This window comes from Brassica napus, chromosome A1 (assembly GCF_020379485.1).
Source record: "Brassica napus cultivar Da-Ae chromosome A1, Da-Ae, whole genome shotgun sequence".
In the NCBI taxonomy this organism is placed as follows: Eukaryota; Viridiplantae; Streptophyta; class Magnoliopsida; order Brassicales; family Brassicaceae; genus Brassica; species Brassica napus.
This window is the reverse complement of record NC_063434.1, coordinates 15,946,623-15,966,445: the sequence shown is the minus strand read 5'-3', so window position 1 is coordinate 15,966,445 and position 19,823 is coordinate 15,946,623. Positions and strand designations below refer to the sequence as shown.

Below are 19,823 nucleotides of genomic sequence, written 5' to 3'. Positions count from 1 at the left end.
AGGCCCAAAAGCGATAAAACGATAAAAGTGATAGAAGTCCAAAGCTCGATAATAGTAAAAGCCCAAAAGCACCGGTCCGGTATAATCACTCCTGCTCATCGGTCTCACCTGAAAAGGGAAAGAAGGAGGGGTGAGCGACAGGGGAATCGCCCAGTGAGGTGTGGGGATGCTAAACCGCAAACCACTGACTGAGTTCATAGAACTACTAAAATGTAGGCCTAGCGCTAGCATGAAACAAACACGGCGTCTATTACACCACACAAAACAATCAACATATGTCTAGTGGACTAGACATGCTACAACCAATGCGATGATAGCATACCACATTTCCTTATAAGGATATAAATATATATGACTCTACAAGCGTCGTAAGTACAGTAGTCCACTCTGTACCCCCGCAATCTCCACAAACAAAGCGGCCTAGTACAAACGTCTATGTACCCCGCTAAACACACGGCCTAGTACATATATCTCCGTACCCCGCGATCTCTCAAACAAAGCGGCCTAGTACAAATGTCTCTGTACCCCGCTAAACACACGGCCTAGTACAGATATCTCCATACCCCGCGATCTCTCAAACATGCGGCCTAGTGCAATCACCTCTGCACCCCGCAATCTCAACACATGGACTAGCATATATACATATATATATATTAAACAGTTCTTAACATCAGTCATTTCAATCAACCGTTGAATCCTCTATTATCATATTTCCGGTTTAACAATCAATATCAATAATGAACAAGCAAGACTCCCAAACATACTCGATTCACAGAGACGGATCATGTTTCGAAACTAAACTTTCCATAATGGTAGTACTAAACTAGCTCGGGATTTAAACGGAGAAGCCCTCACCTTAGCAACAAGAAGAATTGGTATCTATGAACTCCAGATGCTCAAATAGACTCCAAATCTGAAACCAGGGCGAGAAATCGAGTCAAAACGCCTTTCGAACAGATTAAAACGGGTCTGGTCAAGGTTTATGGAAAGGTCAACTCGCTGGTCAAAGGTCAATCCGGTCAACCCTTGACCAGAAATCAATTTTGACTTAACCGACCGGTTTACCCTAACCGAACCGAAATCAATTTAAACCGGTCAGACCAACCGGTTAACCGAGTCACCGAGTTGACTCACCGGGTCGACTCAGCCGAGTTGGCGAGTCGTCGGCGAGTCGCGGCGCCGGTCATCGGCGGTGACGACGGAGGGCGGTGGCTTACCGGAAAGTCACCGGCGACGGCGGGGGTGCGGCGGCGACACGGCGGCAGCTTCCCGGCGGCGAACGGATGGTGTCCAGTCACGGCGGCTCCGGCGAACGTTGGTCGGAGACGGCGGAGAGTGGCCGGAGTGCGCGGTGGCTCCGGCGGACGGCGACGGCACGTGCGTTTCACGCCCGCGCAGAGGCGAAACTTCGGGAGGCTCTAGCGGCTTCGTCCGGGCTCCGATTGCGGCGTGGTTGGTGTCTACGGCTTTGTCTCGACGAGAGGAACATGATGGTGGTCTTGCATGCACGAGATGATCAATGGTTATGAAGTTATGGGTGATTTACTAAACGGAAACGAAACTGAAACTTAAGGCATGCGGTTTCCGGCGTTACCTCGGGCGGTTATCAGTGGTGGCGAGCTGAACGTGATCACGGCGCACGGTTGCTCCGGCGACGAGCTCCGGTGACCCACTCACTGCAAAATGATCACACTTCTTCTCCTTAGTTCACTCTCTCTCTCACTCTTCTTTATTTTCTGAAGTTTTTGAGAAACCAAAGTGGAAAGGTGGGTCATTACAACTCTCCCTAACTAATAAGGAATTCGACCCCGAATTCGAATCACGAACTGGTTCTCCAACGACGTCCGAAAATAGCTCTGGATAATCAATCCTCATCTGGGCCTCTGATTCCCAAGTCTCCTCCTGAGTACCGTCTATCTCCCAACGAACTTTGACCAACATGGTCATCATACCATGATCTACTCTCACTTGGCGATCCAATAACTCTACTGGCTGACACGGCGCATGCAAATTTCTACCAAGGTCACTGGGCGGTTGCTGCATAATGAGCTCCGGTTCTCTCACGACTTTCCTCAAAACCGAAACATGAAACACGTCATGGAAGTCTGATAACTCTTCTGATAAATCCAATCGGTAGGCAACTGCTCCAATCCGCTCCAAAATAGGATATGGTCCCATATATCTCGGCTTAAGCTTCTTTGGCTTTCGAGTCTTAGATCCTCCCTGAAATGTCCTCATTTTCAGGTATACCAGGTCGCCAACCTGGAACTCTAAATCCTTACGCCGCTTATCTGCATAACTCTTCTGACGGTCATGGGCTTCCTTAAGCCGAACCTTGAGCATCTCAACCTGCTCTACCGTCTCTTGAATCATGGCTGGTTCTATCTCACGTCGCTCCCCCACTTCTGTCCAACAAAGTGGTGTGCGACAAGGTCTACCATATAGAGCCTCATATGGTGCCATCCCAATACTCGAATGATAGCCGTTGTTGTAGGCAAACTCGGCTAGAGGTAAATACTTCACCCAACTACCTTCCCAATCTAAGACGCAAGCCCTGAGCATATCCTCCAACGTCTGGATAGTCCTCTCTGACTGACCGTCTGTCTGTGGGTGATAAGCCGTGCTCATATGGACTTTTGTCCCAAGTGCCTTCTGAAAGGCTCTCCAAAACTCAGATGTGAACTTTACATCCCAATCCGATACAATGCTCACGGGAACTCCGTGCAATCACAGAATCTCGCTAATGTAGATCTGTGCCAACTGATCAGCTTTGTCTGTCTTCTTAATCGCTAGGAAATGGGCTGACTTGGTAAGTCTATCCACGATCACCCATATGGCATTTTTCCCTCCTGATGTGGTCGGCAAACCCGTCACAAAATCCATGGTTACCATGTCCCATTTCCACTCTGGCAAAGGTAGGATCTGTAATAATCCGATAGGCACCTGATGCTCGGCCTTAACCATCTGACACGTTTGACAGTGAGCTACAAATGAAGCAACATCCCTCTTCATACCAGGCCAATGGTAATATCGCTTCATATCCCTGTACATCTTCGTATTCCCTGAGTGGTGTGCTTGCCGTAAGATCTCCTTCCTTAACGGCTCATTATCTGGCAGACAAACCCGCTTCCGATACATGAACATCCCGCTGGAGGCTGTATGATAACCAATACTCTCCATCTCGATCTGCTTACACAAAGCTTCATCATTATCCTGAGCTTTGCGTATCCTCCACAGTAAATCTGCCTGCTCTACAGCCTCAGCGCCAACTGTCTCTCCCTCCACGGTAACTGCACACAATCTGAGACTAGCAAGTGCCCCAGTAAGCTCTTGAACCTCTTTGGTTCCCGATACATCGCTTCTGCGCCTACTCAAGGCATCTGCCACATGATTGGCTTTTCCCGGATGATATGCGATCTCCAAGTTGTAGTCTGCTAACAACTCCATCCATCTTCGCTGCCTCAAATTCAAGTCCGCCTGCGTAAATATGTATTTCAGACTCTGGTGGTCCGTGAAAATCTTCACTTTCTCTCCATATAAGTATGACCTCCAGATCTTCAATGCAAATACAACTGCTGCCAACTCCAAATCATGCGTAGGATAATTGGCCTCGTGAGGCCTCAACTGTCGTGATGCATAGGCAATGACCTGTCCCTCCTGCATCAGTACACATCCCAATCTGGTGCCTGACGCATCAGTGTAGACCTCATATGGTATTCCTGGCCTCGGAAGTACCAAAACTGGCGCATGGGCCAGCTGTCGCTTCAACTCAGTGAAACTCCTCGAACATTCATCTGTCCAATCAAAATCGGGGTCTTTTCCTGTTAGCCGTGTCATTGGCTTTGCAATGCCAGCAAAACTTTTGACATACTTTCTGTAGTAGCCTGCCAAACCGAGAAAACTGCGGATCTCCGTCGCACTCTTAGGTGTCGGCCACTCTGAAATGGCGATAATCTTCTCCTGATCAACGGCAACTCCTGCTTCTGAAACCACATGACCCAAAAATCCAATCTTCCTCTGCCAAAAGCTACACTTACTCAGCTTGGCAAACAACTCATGTTCCCGAATCTTACCCAACACAATCTGCAAATGCTCAGCATGCTCTTCTCTACTCCGAGAATAAACCAAGATGTCGTCGATGAAAACGATCACACACTTATCCAAGTGCTCTCGAAACACATCATTCATGAGTTTCATGAATGCTGCCGGTGCGTTTGTCAACCCAAATGGCATCACCACAAACTCATAATGTCCATAACGTGTACGGAATGCCGTCTTCCGCACATCTCCCTCAGCTATCGCAATCTGGTGGTATCCCGATGCCAAGTCAATCTCAGAGAACCATGAAGCTCCCTGAAACTGGTCTAACAACTCGTCGATACGCAGGAGCGGGTACTTATTCTTGATGGTCACTTTGTTCAGACCTCTATAGTCGATACAAAGTCTAAAACTCCCATCTTTCTTCTTCACAAACAACACTGGTGCTCCCCACGGTGACGTACTCGGTCTGATAAACCCCTTATCAGATAGCTCCTCCAACTGCTTCTTTAACTCTGCCATCTCTGTTGGTGCGAGACGGTATGGAGCTCGTGAAACTGGTGTTGCTCCTGGCTCTACTTCTATCGTAAGAACGTCCGCTCTAGCTGGTGGTGGCCCTTTTAAAGCCTCAAAAACGTCCTCGTACTCGGCGACCACTGGAATATCATGCAGCTTCTGTTTACCATCCTCCTTAACCATCGAAATGGTTGCCAAAAATCCCTCTGCTCCACCCTCCAATAATTCTTCTGCACACAACATGGAGACGATAGGAATTTCCCGGTTTGTCTGAATGCCCTCGTAAATGATATTTTCTTCTTCTCTAGGGATATTAACTCTTGCCTTCGGACAATCCAAGACTACTCGATGTCGCGACAACCAATCCATCCCAAGTATAACATCGTATAAGCTCATCTCCAACTCCGTCAAATCTCCGAGCAGCTCAACTCCTCCAAGAATAACTGGTACATCGTGATGAATGCCAACTGCTCCCAACTTCTCCGTGCCGGCAGTCTGAATCTGCTTAGCCTTCGGTTCGAAGTCACTCCGAAAATACCAAGACTGGACTAAGCGCGGACTCACAAAACTATGAGATGCTCCCGTGTCGAATAAGGTATAAGCGGACTTTCCTCCAACCGAAACCGATCCTACACGAGATTTTTACTAACTACACATGATAACCATACACCAAAAATATTCACAGACAATAAGTATGGAAAAGTCACATACCCGCTATCGGCTCAGCTCCCTGGGGATCTCCAACCGCAAACACACGTGGAGCGATGGCTGGACGCTTCGGTGGTGGTGGAAGCGCTGCATTGCCCCTCCTCGGACAATCTCTGTAAATGTGACCTGGCTGGTTGCAGCCGTAACAGTTCCTCGCTGCCGCTGCTGGTGCTACTGCCGCTGCTGGCGCTGCAACCTGAGTACGTGGCGGCTTCCTACAATTCCTCGAGATATGCCCAAACAGACCACAGTTAAAGCACTGGATACATTCCCCAATATGCTGGCGACGACAACGCCCACAATGGGGTACTCCATTCTGTTCCCAAGTCCTCTTCTGTGACCCTGAAGTCCCTCCGGCCTTAGGCTGAACTGCTTTGGAGAACTTCTGCAACTCTACCATACACTTCTCCTGCACAGCCGCCTTCTCTACCAGATCCTCCAAACTGGTGTAGGTAACCACACTGCATCTACCACGAAGCTCTACTCGCATCCCATCTAAGAACCTCCTGATCAGATCCTCCACATCAATGGTGTTACCCACAAATCTGCGGAGTTGGTTAAACTCCCGCTCATACTCCCTCACGGACTTTGCTCCTTGCCTCAAATGCTCGAAGTCATTCTTCTTCTCATGCAAAGCTTCTCTCGGGAAATACTTCTTGTTGAATGCGTAAAGAAAATCATCATATGTCAGCTTGCCACGGTGCATCAATCTCACTCCATCCCACCAGATTGATGCATCTCCACGCAAATAAAGCTCAGCGATGTTAAGCTTGAGCCTTGGCGGGCACGAGATGGTCTTCAAACACTTATCCAAACTGTGCTTCCAATCGTGAGCAACTGTAGGTTCCGTCGTCCCACTGAAATGCTCCAAACTCACATACTTCATCTGTCCCAACACCCTGATAAATGTCTCATCAACCTCGGGCACCTGAACTGGGAAAGCAGGTGGTGGCGGTGGAACCTGAAAAACTCCTGGAACAGGCTGAACGGGAACCTGAGGATACTGCTGAGCTGGAGCCGGCTGATGAGGAACCTGGTGATCATGCTGAATGTGGGAACCGAAATTCGCACTGTCGATTTCCGTTTAAATAAGGAAACTAGGAAAACCCTAATTTCCCAGAGGTCCCGGATCTCTGTGAGAGCCAACGACAAGTGATCGAATATATGCGGAAATCATGAAAAGATAACAAACGAGTTTAGAGAAAACAGTAGATCTTATTTCGAGTCCGCGTAAGAGCGTTGCGATCATTACAAGAGAATACAAAGGCTTTGGCCGCAGGGGCCGTCAGCGAGTTACCTAGTTCTAGCAACATAAAACCCTAATCCTAGTTGAGTCGCAGCTCGATAACAAAGGACGAAAAAGATATCTAAAAGGCTTAGATTGATTTCGGACTGAACCTTGTTAAAGGCTGCCTACGTACCCCTTTCGAGGATCAAGCCGAACGTAGTTCAATTGATAGAGCTGGACAAGAGATCGAACTGCCTGGGCGAGTTCGTCTAGTAATTGAGTGCCAGTCATAGAAACCGAACTTGTCGAGAATAAGCCTAAAGTTTCTAAGTGCAGAGAATTCCGAATCTAAAAAGTTCTCTCTCTTGCTCCTCGCCTAGGACTCCTTATATACTAGCTCCAAGGTCGGTTTACGCTTTTACTCTTCTGCCCTTAAGCCGTCATAGCATAAAAATGGAGATATTCCATTTTTCCCGATCTTCACAATTATCTTCAAAACTTCCGTATTTATCCGCGGAAACTTGACATTTATCCTTCCTTGTGGACCAAGCGTAAACCAGGCTGTGGTTTACGGGCTTTTGATTAGGAAAATCGTAGGATGGGCCTCGAGTCGTGTTTTAGGTCCCTTTGGGCCGTCTTCCGACTCGACACGTTTACTACGAGTTTTCCGCGGTTTCTAATCCGCGAAGTTTGATCGATGAATTAGAATGGCGGGAAACATGGACTGAGCTTGCTACGGTCTTCGGGAGATAGCATTCGAAGGTTTTGACGAGAATGCAAGAACTGGTGTCGTATTGACGTTCGGAAAGGTTCAATCGCTACACAGCGACCGAACTTTGGCTCGAGCCCGGTCGCTTCGTAGCGACCGAGCGGGACGAGCGCTCGGTCGCTACGTAGCGACCGAGCTTGGCTGAGCTCGGTCGCTACGTAGCGACCGAGCGGGACGATCGCTCGGTCGCTACGTAGCGACCGAGCTTTGGCTCGAGCTCGGTCGCTACGTAGCGACCGAGCGGGACGATCGCTCGGTCGCTACGTAGCGACCGAGCTTTGGCTCGAGCTCGGTCGCTACGTAGCGACCGAGCGGGATGATCGCTCGGTCGCTACGTAGCGACCGAGCGGGACGATCGCTCGGTCGCTACGTAGCGACCGAGCTTTGGCTCGAGCTCGGTCGCTACGTAGCGACCGAGCGGGACGATCGCTCGGTCGCTACGTAGCGACCGAGCTTTGGCTCGAGCTCGGTCGCTACGTAGCGACCGAGCGGGACGATCGCTCGAGCTCGGTCGCTACGTAGCGACCGAGCGGGACGATCGCTCGGTCGCTACGTAGCGACCGAGCTTAGCTCGGGCTCGGTCGCTACGTAGCGACCGAGCGAGACGGATGCTCGGTCGCTACGTAGCGACCGAGCTTGGCTCGAGCTCGGTCGCTACGTAGCGACCGAGCTGTGTGCATGCTTGGTTGCCGCGTATCGATCGAGCTTGGCTTGTCCGCGGTCTGATTTCCATACTCGAGCTTGTCCGCGGCCGATTTGGATACATGTCCGTTGCCTTCGGACAATCGGTATTTAGTGGTTCGATTGAGATTTGGACGATATTTTACTGCAAGGCTGTTCGTAAAGATATCTTTACGAAGATTACTTTTCGTAAAAACGGTTATGCTGATTTTTACGGACTTTCAGACATTGATTCCGTCGTGACCGATTTTGACCCCAACAGTTAGCCCCCCAGCTCGTTAGAATCATGAGCTTCTAGCGTGAGGTTCTAGCGAGTGGCTTGGCAAGTTAGGCAAGGTAGGTGAGTTAGGCGGAATTAATGGTTGAAAAGGTCTGTGGTAAGTGATCTTCTCGCTCTCCTAAAAGTAGAAAACGCGATAAGATTGGGGCTGCGCCTTATGACGGCTGCCTACGTACCCTTGTTGAAGGGATCAAGCCTTTCGTAGTTCATCTTGGAGTTAAGGTTCTTATGACTAGTTTTCCAGTAGGACCTTTATGGTCTAGTTTTTATGTAGCGGTTATAAGGCGTGTTGCTGCCGATGGCATTTTGTATGGGTGTAGAGGGAAGACTACGAGTTGTCGTCTCGTAATCTAACTCTGTGTGAATTGCCATATCCATAATCTGTTTCGAGAGTTTTCCGCAGTGTGTAAACTTGCGGGATTTTCTGAAGACGTTCGAATATTGGCAAAGAGACAAATTTTGGGATCTCGTATCAGGGTGTTTGATACTATGCCTAGAGATGTTAGAGACCAGTGCGCTGGGTTTAGGGCAAGACCTAGGTTTACTCCTGGTTTTAGAGGGTGCGATGACTAATTCGACTTACGTATCCCGTTTCAGTTTCATCCTGATTCCATACCGATTTAAAGTCCGCGATAGGTTCTCGGCTTATACGACTTGTATGGTTGGAATCGAGCATCTCTCCGGAGACCGGAAGTGCTGGACCAAAATTTCGGATTTCTTTTATAGCGCTATTATCCTTGTGTCGGATGTAAGAGAGTCATCTTCTACGAGATGGCTAAGTCTGTTTAGGACGTTAAGAGTTTGTTGTGATCAGCAACAAACTTAATGGTAAAAATTACTATTTTGAGTCTTCGCGAAGAATATGTTTTGAGAAGATGTTAGTGCGTATGACTGTCTGGTCTTCCATGAAGGTGTTTTTATCGAGGAAGGAAATTTCGTCGAAGAACTAATCTTCAGGCGTCCGCGACGTCTCGCGATGCTGAAGATTTGTTATTCTTTCGTATGCCACGTTTCGTGCTTGAAATGTTCGCGGGCTTTGAAGATATTTCGCGATGTTGCGAGGGTTTAGTATTAGCCCTGTGTTTGAGAAACATTCTGGTTTGACTAAGAATGTTCGCAGCCAAAAATTGTTGTTCCTGTTCGGATGCTAATAGTTTTGTTTGCGATCGAGGAATTATGACTGAGGTGTCGTGTAAATTTGTCCATGGGAACAAGTGTTTTCCTTCATGGTGCTTTGTGAAGAGTTGGCCTTCCGAGATGTATTTCGTGCATTTTTTAGGATGTTTCGTATAGCTCTAGAAGCTTTGTTACGAATTTTTCCTTACATGCCGCGTATTGTGGTTAAAACGTTGCGGGCTTAAAGTGAATTGTGGAGCGTATTGAACTTGGTCAATTTTCGAAAAGTTTAGATTTTCCGTTAACCGTTTGGTTGTTAGGACTTAGTTTCGTTATGAAGAATTTATCATATGATTTCCGATTGTGGGCTATACGATAATTTATCATATCATATAACCGATTTTACGAAGGTCGTAAATCAGTGATATGTATACATATGTCAAAGTAGCATTGTTTCTGCGGGTTCTACGAGAAACGTTCCCGCTGTGATTTTGATCTTAGGTGAAGGTTGCTTGGCGTTACCCATGGAGTATTACCGAAGTTTATTTCAATACGATCTAGTCGCGGAACGTTTTTCATAGGTTTTTCGAGAGGATTCTCATGACACATTTGTTTCTTGAAAGAATTGGTCAACCAGAAGTGGATCTAGCTAACCATCGGGAGGAAAGTGCTTCTTTTAATGTGCACGATGCTACATATATTCTCGAGTTTTCTTCGTCGCAAATGTTTTCGATACTTTTCCGTGACTTACTTGGTACAACGGAAACTGAAAGAAATGCTTTGGTGATTGAAGATTTCTCGCCGCTAAGTTTAAAACGAAACTGGCTTTCTGAAGCCGGAAAAGGCTTCAATACTTTGGCTAATCGTCGAGTTTCAGTTTGATATTGGTACAAGTTTTCTGTACGCATGATTGCGACAAGAAATGATGTATAGTTTTTGAGATTATGTTCATGATCGTCTGGATATGTTGCTAGCGTTTAGACGAATATTAAGATTGTCGTTTGCCTATTCTTGACGATTTGCAGAAGTTTTTTGAAGTTTGGGAGTATACGAGTATAGTATACGTACCTACTCCCCCTTTTTTTTTTACGAAAGAAAAACGGTTGAACCGATACTTTGAAGGGTTGTGTACGTTTCCTCTCCTGATGTTTGGAATGATCGATAATTCGGGACGATTTATAGACGACGCTTGGACTGTGATTTGGTTGTTTCCACGTTGACGACTTGGGATATGTCGGTTCCGAGAAAATTGCCAGAAACGAATCGGTTTTAAGACGACGTTCATGTCTCTAACTTTTTCTCTCTTTAGGAAGCGAGCTTGATATGCGTGGCGATCATTTCTCGACTTTCGGAGAGTTTAGATCGGTTTGCAAGATTTGGATGAACAATTATGGGACAATATATCGAGACAGGAAAAATCGCTTAAAACTTAGTTCGCTAGACTATCCGCCTAGGTTTTACGTTCCCTAAAGTTCTATGGCAGCCTCAAAGTAATTTCCTACGAAAATTCCAAGTCTGATTTCAAAAATTTCAAGTCGGAAATACCTTAGTTCTCTCGAAGATGCAGTTTTGTCCCTTCTCAGTTTTGCGTGCTCATTTCCGTTTCCTATTCTCGTGTATGTTCGCCATTTCCGATATTGGTGTTTACCCTTTGAAACTTGACATTTATCTTCCGAACTTGACTGTTATCTTCTCCTTAGATAAGACGTCGATTTTTGTAAAAAGGTCCAACGTAATCGTATAGTTAAGGCGGCTAAGGTGTTAAGTTAACCATTGCCGTTTTATACGATTAATCTGAATCCATGCGAGAAAATAGGTCTTTGCGGTTTTTTTTTTTTTTATATCGTAAAGTCTCAATGGTAACTTCAATCGAGGCGAAACAAGAGACGTTTCGATCGAGATTCGAAAGTGAACGCAAAGATGGAGGTAGGGTGAGCAGAAACAAGCCAAGGAGTTTAGGATGAGGTTTACTTGTTTTTGTCGTAAAATCTCAACGGAAACTCCGATTGAGACGAAACCAAAAGCGTTTCGATGAGAATTCAAAGGAGAACGCAAAGGAGGACCCCTTTGAGGCCTGACAGGTTGCTATAGCGAGTGAGGATGTCATCTCGGTCGCTATAGCGAGTGGAAGGGAGCCGAGACGAGTCCCACTTGTTTTCGTCGTAAAATCTCAACGGAAACTCCGATTGAAACGAAACGAAAAGCATTTTGAAGAGGATTCAAAGGAGAACGCAAAGGAAGAACCCTTTGAGGACTTACAGGTCGCTACGTAGCGACTGACAGTCTGACAGGTCGCTACGTAGCGAATGGAAGCAAGCCAAGAAGCGTCCTACTTGTTTTCGTCGTAAAATCTCAACGGAAACTCCGATTGAGACGAAACAAAAAGCATTTCGAAGAGGATTCAAAGGAGAACGCAAAGGAAGAACCCTTTGAGGACTTACAGGTCGCTACGTAGCGACTGACAGTCTGACAGGTCGCTAAGTAGCGAATGGAAGCAAGCCGAGAAGCGTCCTACTTGTTTTCGTCGTAAAATCTCAACGGAAACTCCGATTGAGACGAAACGAAAAGCGTTTCGACGAGGATTCAAAAGACAACCCAAAGGAGGACCTTTCTGAGGCCTTACAGGTCGCTACGTAGCGACTGACAGTCTGACAGGTCGCTACGTAGCGAGTGGAAGCAAGCCGAGACGAGTCCCACTTGTTTTCGTCGTAAAATCTCAACGGAAACTCCGATTGAGACGAAACGAAAAGCGTTTCGACGAGGATTCAAAAGAGAACCCAAAGAAGGACCTTTCTGAGGCCTTACAGGTCGCTACGTAGCGACTGACAGTCTGACAGGTCGCTACGTAGCGAGTGGAAGCAAGCCGAGAAGAATCCCACTTGTGTTCGTCGTAAAATCTCAACGGAAACTCCGATTGAGACGAAACGAAAAGCGTTTCGACGAGGATTCAAAAGAGAACCCAAAGAAGGACCTTTCTGAGGCCTTACAGGTCGCTACGTAGCGACTGACAGTCTGACAGGTCGCTACGTAGCGAGTGGAAGCAAGCCGAGAAGATTCCCACTTGTGTTCGTCGTAAAATCTCAACGGAAACTCCGATTGAGACGAAACGAAAAGCGTTTCGACGAGGATTCAAAAGAGAACCCAAAGGAGGACCTTTCTGAGGCCTTACAGGTCGCTATGTAGCGAGTGGAGAGTTGGCTTGAGCTCGGTCACTACGTAGCGACCGAGCAGTGTGTGTGCTCGGTCGCTACGTAGCGACCGAGCAGCGTGTGCGTGCTCGGTCGCTACGTAGCGACCGAGCAGTGTGCGTGCTCGGTCGCTACGTAGCGACCGAGCAGCGTGCATGCTCGGTCGCTACGTAGCGACCGAGCCGTGTGAGTGCTCGGTCGCTACGTAGCGACCGAGCAGCGTGTGTGCTCGGTCGCTACGTAGCGACCGAGCAGCGTGCGTGCTCGGTCGCTACGTAGCGACCGAGCAGCGTATGTGCTTGGTCGCTACGTAGCGACCGAGCAGCGTGTGTGCTCGGTCGCTACGTAGCGACCGAGCAGCGTGTGCGTGCTCGGTCGCTACGTAGCGACCGAGCAGTGTGCGTGCTCGGTCGCTACGTAGCGACCGAGCTGTGTAATCGTTTTGTTGTGTTTCCTTTTTCCGCGATTAACGTAGGGGTTTTTCAGCGTTTTTTTTTGGGAGAACAAGTTTTATCCTTCCGAAATGTTTTCGGAAAACGTGTTTTGGTAAAACCCTTATGCATCGAGATTTGTTTACGGGGTTTTGATAAGATTTATCGTTTCCCTTCTTGTTTACAGGGAGGAATCGCGAGCTTGTTTTAGTGCTCTTCCTGTGGCGGAAGGTCGCGACTAAGTTTTCGATTTTGTTGAAAACTACGGCGTTTGCGTAAGCGTTGGCCATAGGAGCAGTCAGTGCTGCGAGTTTGTCTTTCATATATCCAAACATCGTTTCGATCAAGCGTTTTGTGGCCATGAGTAAGAGTAATCCGTAACCCCCCCTCCTTCTAGCGCCAAACTGTGGGAACCGAAATTCGCACTGTCGATTTCCGTTTAAATAAGGAAACTAGGAAAACCCTAATTTCCCAGAGGTCCCGGATCTCTGCGAGAGCCAACGACAAGTGATCGAATATATGCGGAAATCATGAAAAGATAACAAACGAGTTTAGAGAAAACAGTAGATCTTATTTCGAGTCCGCGTAAGAGCGTTGCGATCATTACAAGAGAATACAAAGGCTTTGGCCGCAGGGGCCGTCAGCGAGTTACCTAGTTCTAGCAACATAAAACCCTAATCCTAGTTGAGTCGCAGCTCGATAACAAAGGACGAAAAAGATATCTAAAAGGCTTAGATTGATTTCGGACTGAACCTTGTTAAAGGCTGCCTACGTACCCCTTTCGAGGATCAAGCCGAACGTAGTTCAATTGATAGAGCTGGACAAGAGATCGAACTGCCTGGGCGAGTTCGTCTAGTAATTGAGTGCCAGTCATAGAAACCGAACTTGTCGAGAATAAGCCTAAAGTTTCTAAGTGCAGAGAATTCCGAATCTAAAAAGTTCTCTCTCTTGCTCCTCGCCTAGGACTCCTTATATACTAGCTCCAAGGTCGGTTTACGCTTTTACTCTTCTGCCCTTAAGCCGTCATAGCATAAAAATGGAGATATTCCATTTTCCCGATCTTCACAATTATCTTCAAAACTTCCGTATTTATCCGCGGAAACTTGACATTTATCCTTCCTTGTAGACCGAGCGTAAACCAGGCTGTGGTTTACGGGCTTTTGATTAGGAAAATCGTAGGATGGGCCTCGAGTCGTGTTTTAGGTCCCTTTGGGCCATCTTCCGACTCGACACGTTTACTACGAGTTTCCGCGGTTTCTAATCCGTGAAGTTTGATCGATGAATTAGAATGGCGGGAAACATGGACTGAGCTTGCTACGGTCTTCGGGAGATAGCATTCGAAGGTTTTGACGAGAATGCAAGAACTGGTGTCGTATTGACGTTCGGAAAGGTTCAATCGCTACACAGCGACCGAACTTTGGCTCGAGCCCGGTCGCTTCGTAGCGGGACGAGCGCTTGGTCGCTACGTAGCGACCGAGCTTGGCTCGAGCTCGGTCCCTACGTAGCGACCGAGCTTTGGCTCGAGCTCGGTCGCTACGTAGCGACCGAGCGGGATGATCGCTCGGTCGCTACGTAGCGACCGAGCTTGGCTGAGCTCGGTCGCTACGTAGCGACCGAGCGGGACGATCGCTCGGTCGCTACGTAGCGACCGAGCTTTGGCTCGACCTCGGTCGCTACGTAGCGACCGAACGGGACGATCGCTCGGTCGCTACGTAGCGACCGAGCTTTGGCTCGAGCTCGGTCGCTACGTAGCGACCGAGCGGGACGATCGCTCGGTCGCTACGTAGCGACCGAGCTTAGCTCGGGCTCGGTCGCTACGTAGCGACCAAGCGAGACGGATGCTCGGTCGCTACGTAGCGACCGAGCTTGGCTCGAGCTCGGTCGCTACGTAGCGACCGAGCTGTGTGCATGCTTGGTTGCCGCGTATCGATCGAGCTTGGCTTGTCCGCGGTCTGATTTCCATACTCGAGCTTGTCCGCGGCCGATTTGGATACATGTCCGTTGCCTTCGGACAATCGGTATTTAGTGGTTCGATTGAGATTTGGACGATATTTTACTGCAAGGCTGTTCGTAAAGATATCTTTACGAAGATTACTTTTCGTAAAAACGGTTATGCTGATTTTTACGGACTTTCAGACATTGATTCCGTCGTGACCGATTTTGACCCCAACACTGAACCTGAACAGGTGGGGCCTGCTGCATGTGAATCTGCGGACCCTGCTGCACCTGAACCTGAGGACCATGCGGAATCTGCTGACCCTGCTGAACTGCAGCCATCTGTCTGGCAACCTCCTGAGCAGCTACTCGGGCAGCCTCCTGTGCAGTTTGCTGGACTGCTTCCTGTGCAGCCTGCCTAGCCGCATCCTGAACCATCTGTCTCAAAGCATCCTGATCAATAGGCGGAGCCGCCTGCTGTGGAACTGCGGGCTGGACATGCTCGTCCTCAGCCTCAACCTCTCTAACATCTCTGACGGCCTGAGTACAAACAACTCTCTTCCTAGGCGGCATCTGAAAGGGGAAGCGAAAAAGTTAGCTTCTGTTGAACTCTTGATACCAACATTTAAAGAGGAGTGATACCGAACGGAAAGGTGCTATTTATTTTATTTTCAAAATTCCCAAGTCCCCGAAAATATTTTGAAATGGTATAAAACCGTTAAAATCGAATAAAACCGAATAAAACCAGGTCTCCAAAATCGCCATCCCGGGTCGGAGCCGGGACGGAACCCCGCTCTGATACCAAAAATGTGACACCCGTCACTTTCGAAATAATAAAAACAGTTCGATAAATAATAGTTAATGAAATCTCTGTTTATAAATATAAAAGTCAATACGATACCATAAGGCCTAAAGGCCCAATAACGATAACATCCAAAATATAAAGTACGACATAAACCGAAAGTCTGAAATACGAGATAACATAAACGATGGATAGGAGCCCAAAGGCCCAAAAGCGATAAAGCGATAAAAGTGATAGAAGTCCAAAGCTTGATAATAGTAAAAGCCCAAAAGCACCGGTCTGGTATAATCACTCATGCTCATCGGTCTCACCTGAAAGGGGAAAGAAGGAGGGGTGAGCGACAGGGGAATCGCCCAGTGAGGTGTGGGGATGCTAAACCGCAAACCACTGACTGAGTTCATAGCACTACTAAAATGTAGGCCTAGCTCTAGCATGAAACAAACACGGCGTCTATTACACCACACAAAACAATCAACATATGTCTAGTGGACTAGACATGCTACAACCAATACGATGATAGCATACCGCATTTCCTTATAAGGATATAAATATATATGACTCTACAAGCGTCGTAAGTACAGTAGTCCACTCTGTACCCCCGCAATCTCCACAAACAAAGTGGCCTAGTACAAACGTCTATGTACCCCGCTAAACACATGACCTAGTACAGATATCTCCGTACTCCGCGATCTCTCAAACAAAGCGGCCTAGTACAAACGTCCCTGTACCCCGCTAAACACACGGCCTAGTACAGATATCTCCATACCCCGCGATCTCTCAAACATGCGGCCTAGTGCAATCACCTCTGCACCCCGCAATCTCAACACATGGACTAGCATATATACATATATATATATATATTTAACAGTTCTTAACATCAGTCATTCCAATCAACCATTGAATCCTCTATTATCCTATTTCCGGTTTAACAATCAATATCAATAATGAACAAGCAAGACTCTCAAACAGACTCGATTCACAGAGACGGATCATGTTTTGAAACTAAACTTTCCATAATGGTAGTACTAAACTAGCTCGGGATTTAAACGGAGAAGCCCTCACCTTAGCAACAAGAAGAAGTGGTATCTATGAACTCCAGTTGCTCAAATAGACTCCAAATCTGAAACCAGGGCGAGAAATCGAGTCAAAACGCCTTTCGAACGGATTAAAACGGGTTTGGTCAAGGTTTATGGAAAGGTCAACTCGCTGGTCAAAGGTCAATCCGGTCAACCCTTGACCAGAAATCAATTTTGACTTAACCGACCGGTTTACCCTAACCGAACCGATATCAATTTAAACCGGTCAGACCAACCGGTTAACCGAGTCACCGAGTTGACTCACCGGGTCGACTCAGCCGAGTTGGCGAGTCGTCGGCGAGTCACCGGCGCCGGTCATCGGCGGCGACGGCGGAGGGCGGTGGCTTACCAGAAAGTCGCCGGCGACGGCGGGGGTGCGGCGGCGACACGGCGGCAGCTTCCCGGCGGCGAACGGACGGTGGCCGGTCACGGCGGCTCCGGCGAACGTTGGTCGGAGACGGCGGCGAGTGGCCGAAATGCGCGGTGGCTCCGGCGGAAGGCGACGGCGCATGCGTTTCACGCCCGCGCAGAGGCAAAACTTCGGGAGGCTCTAGCGGCTTCGTCCGGGCTCCGATTGTGGCGTGGTTGGTGTCTACGGCTTCGTCTCGACGAGAGGAACACTATGGTGGTCTTTCATGCACGAGATGATCAATGGTTAGGAAGTTATGGGCGATTTACTAAACGGAAACGAAACTGAAACTTAAGGCATGTGGTTTCCGGCGTTACCTCGGGCGGTTATCGATGGTGGCGAGCTGACCGTGATCACAGCGCACGGTTGCTCCGGGGACGAGCTCCGGCGACCCACTCACTGCAAAATGATCACACTTCTTCTCCTTAGTTCACTCTCTCTCTCACTCTTCTTTATTTTCTGAAGTTTTTGAGAAACCAAAGTGGAAAGGTGGGTATTTATAACAAAATACCTTCGGCTTCTGGAAATGGTTTTAGGCTTCGATGGGCTGAGTCTACTGGGCTAGAACTTGGGTCATTACAAGAATATTGTGAACATTACTAATCAAAGTTTTTTGCAGGCAAAATCAGCATCGATCGACAGGCTAAGAGGACCTTGGATCGATGGCAAGAAACCTGTGGAGTTACTTCCTTACACAGCAGCAGAAGTTGACATGATCACATCCAAGATCTACACTGCTCTAGACAGCATGGAGGAACGACTTGACAAACGCTGTGATGACATCTACTTTCCATTCGACAACAAAATCAGTGGACTAGACAACCACGCAGAATGGATACAGAAAGAAGTCAAATCCATTCAGAGGCAACTCGCAGCTCAACACCAGATATCAGCATCGATCGACAGGACAATAGCAAAATCGATCGACGGCAACTCACCGAAATCGACCAACAAACACATAATTGCATCGATCGACGCCGAGTCTACACAAATCAGCGAGCAACTGATACACAAGACAGTAGAGTCAATGCAAAAGGAACTTACAGATCTTTCAGCATACGCCTATGACAACATAGGCTGGCACCAGGTCAGCATTGACAACGTTCAAGAAAGGTTACAGAACATCTCCAATGTACTTGAGAAGATGGATGACAAATGGACAAGAAATGATGAGGCCACAAGAAGTTTCTTTGCATCTTGGTCCAGAATGCGCAGAGATGACGTGGATGCTTGCTTTCCAACAAGCAGCTGCTTCTCCACCTAATAGCCAATCACTACCACAGTCAAGCTAATGACTATAACCAAGCGCTGAGTGGGAGGCAACCCACTATTAGGAATTTTACTTTGGTTTTATTAGCTAGCATTTAATTTCTTTCGTTTTATTTCTTTCGGATTTAGGAGACCCAAGTAGGAGGACTTGAATATCGACCAACGACGAGACGTCGACATCGTTCGACATAGGCAACCACACGACGATCGATGTAACACTTACACATCGATCGATATCTAATCCGGTCAGATGTATCTTCCTTACTTGTTACATTTCATACATCATAAACCATTCATCATAACTCCGGCTGAGTTACACTGGGACAGTGTAATTTAAGTCTGGGGGAGAGATTTACTGATATAATTTATTCTATTCTTATGTAAAAAAGAATTTCAAATAAATTATGCTTAGCTATTGAAAAGAGGGACTATAATCTTATATTGATTTAAACATGAATATCTAACCAATCTTTAGCACCATTTTAGATTTACTGATTGCAGATAGCACTAAAGATGCTAAAGCGGATCAACCTATCAACTACACACTTGCCTTGAACCGTATGAAGTAACCAAAGCTGATTTCCAACACTAAACCTGACATAACCGCTTGTCTTGGGGCTTGGTATACATGGGATCGGATTCTTCAGACATGTCTGGAAGGTAACCCCTGGTTTAGATTATTTATCACATTTTCTCTCTCTAGATTTCGACCCTAGATTAGTTAGTGAGTATTTAATAATAATAAAAATAATAATAATAATAATAATAATAATAATAATAATAATAAATAATAATAAATAATAATAAAATAAATAAGATCTATTGTTTAATTAGGATGAGTCGAAACAGGACTTGGTGGCTAAAACCATTAAGGCTTGATTCATAAAGACTCCAAAAAAAAAGAGTTTGAAATGGGACTTGGAGGCGGCAATCTTCAAGGCTTGCTTTCGCAAAGAACTCTTGGATATAGGTCAAAAAGAAGTGAACAGAACTTGGTGGCAACCACCATTAAGTTTTGATTCATGGAAGCCTGTCCAATCTTGGTCACTGATCCTGCAATGGAAGCAGACTTTCACTCGAGAGAGAAATTTAGAGAGAGAGAAACTAGGAACTAACTTTTACCTGCAGCTCCAGATACCTGTCTGAAATCCTTGCATCCTGTGATCGATACTCCCAAGGTAAAGCATTCACTTTATATTTATGCTAAGAAATGAAATCAGTAGAGGGGATGTCAGACGTGAATTGATGAGTTGTGTTATGTTAGAAATGGTTGCTAAGCTAGGATATTGCATAGTGTGCTTTTGTGATCAGGACTTTTTAAATGTGGTTGCAAAATTGTTGAGGAAAGATTTATATGTTTTTAAAATCTTAAGTTTC

The 19,823-nt window shown here is 47.1% G+C and overlaps 1 protein-coding gene across 1 annotated transcript; it reads right to left on the bottom strand.

Annotated features, from left to right (window-relative positions):
- Nucleotides 1-2,727: 2,727 nt before the first annotated feature.
- LOC106428537 lies at nucleotides 2,728-17,279 on the bottom strand. The gene is made up of 4 exons (XM_048779153.1): nucleotides 17,118-17,279; nucleotides 15,134-15,463; nucleotides 5,266-6,307; nucleotides 2,728-5,183 (listed from the first exon to the last, which is right to left on the bottom strand). The coding sequence occupies exons 1-4, from the start codon at nucleotides 17,277-17,279 to the stop codon at nucleotides 2,728-2,730; spliced, it is 3,990 nt and encodes a 1,329-aa protein (XP_048635110.1).
- Nucleotides 17,280-19,823: the final 2,544 nt, after the last annotated feature.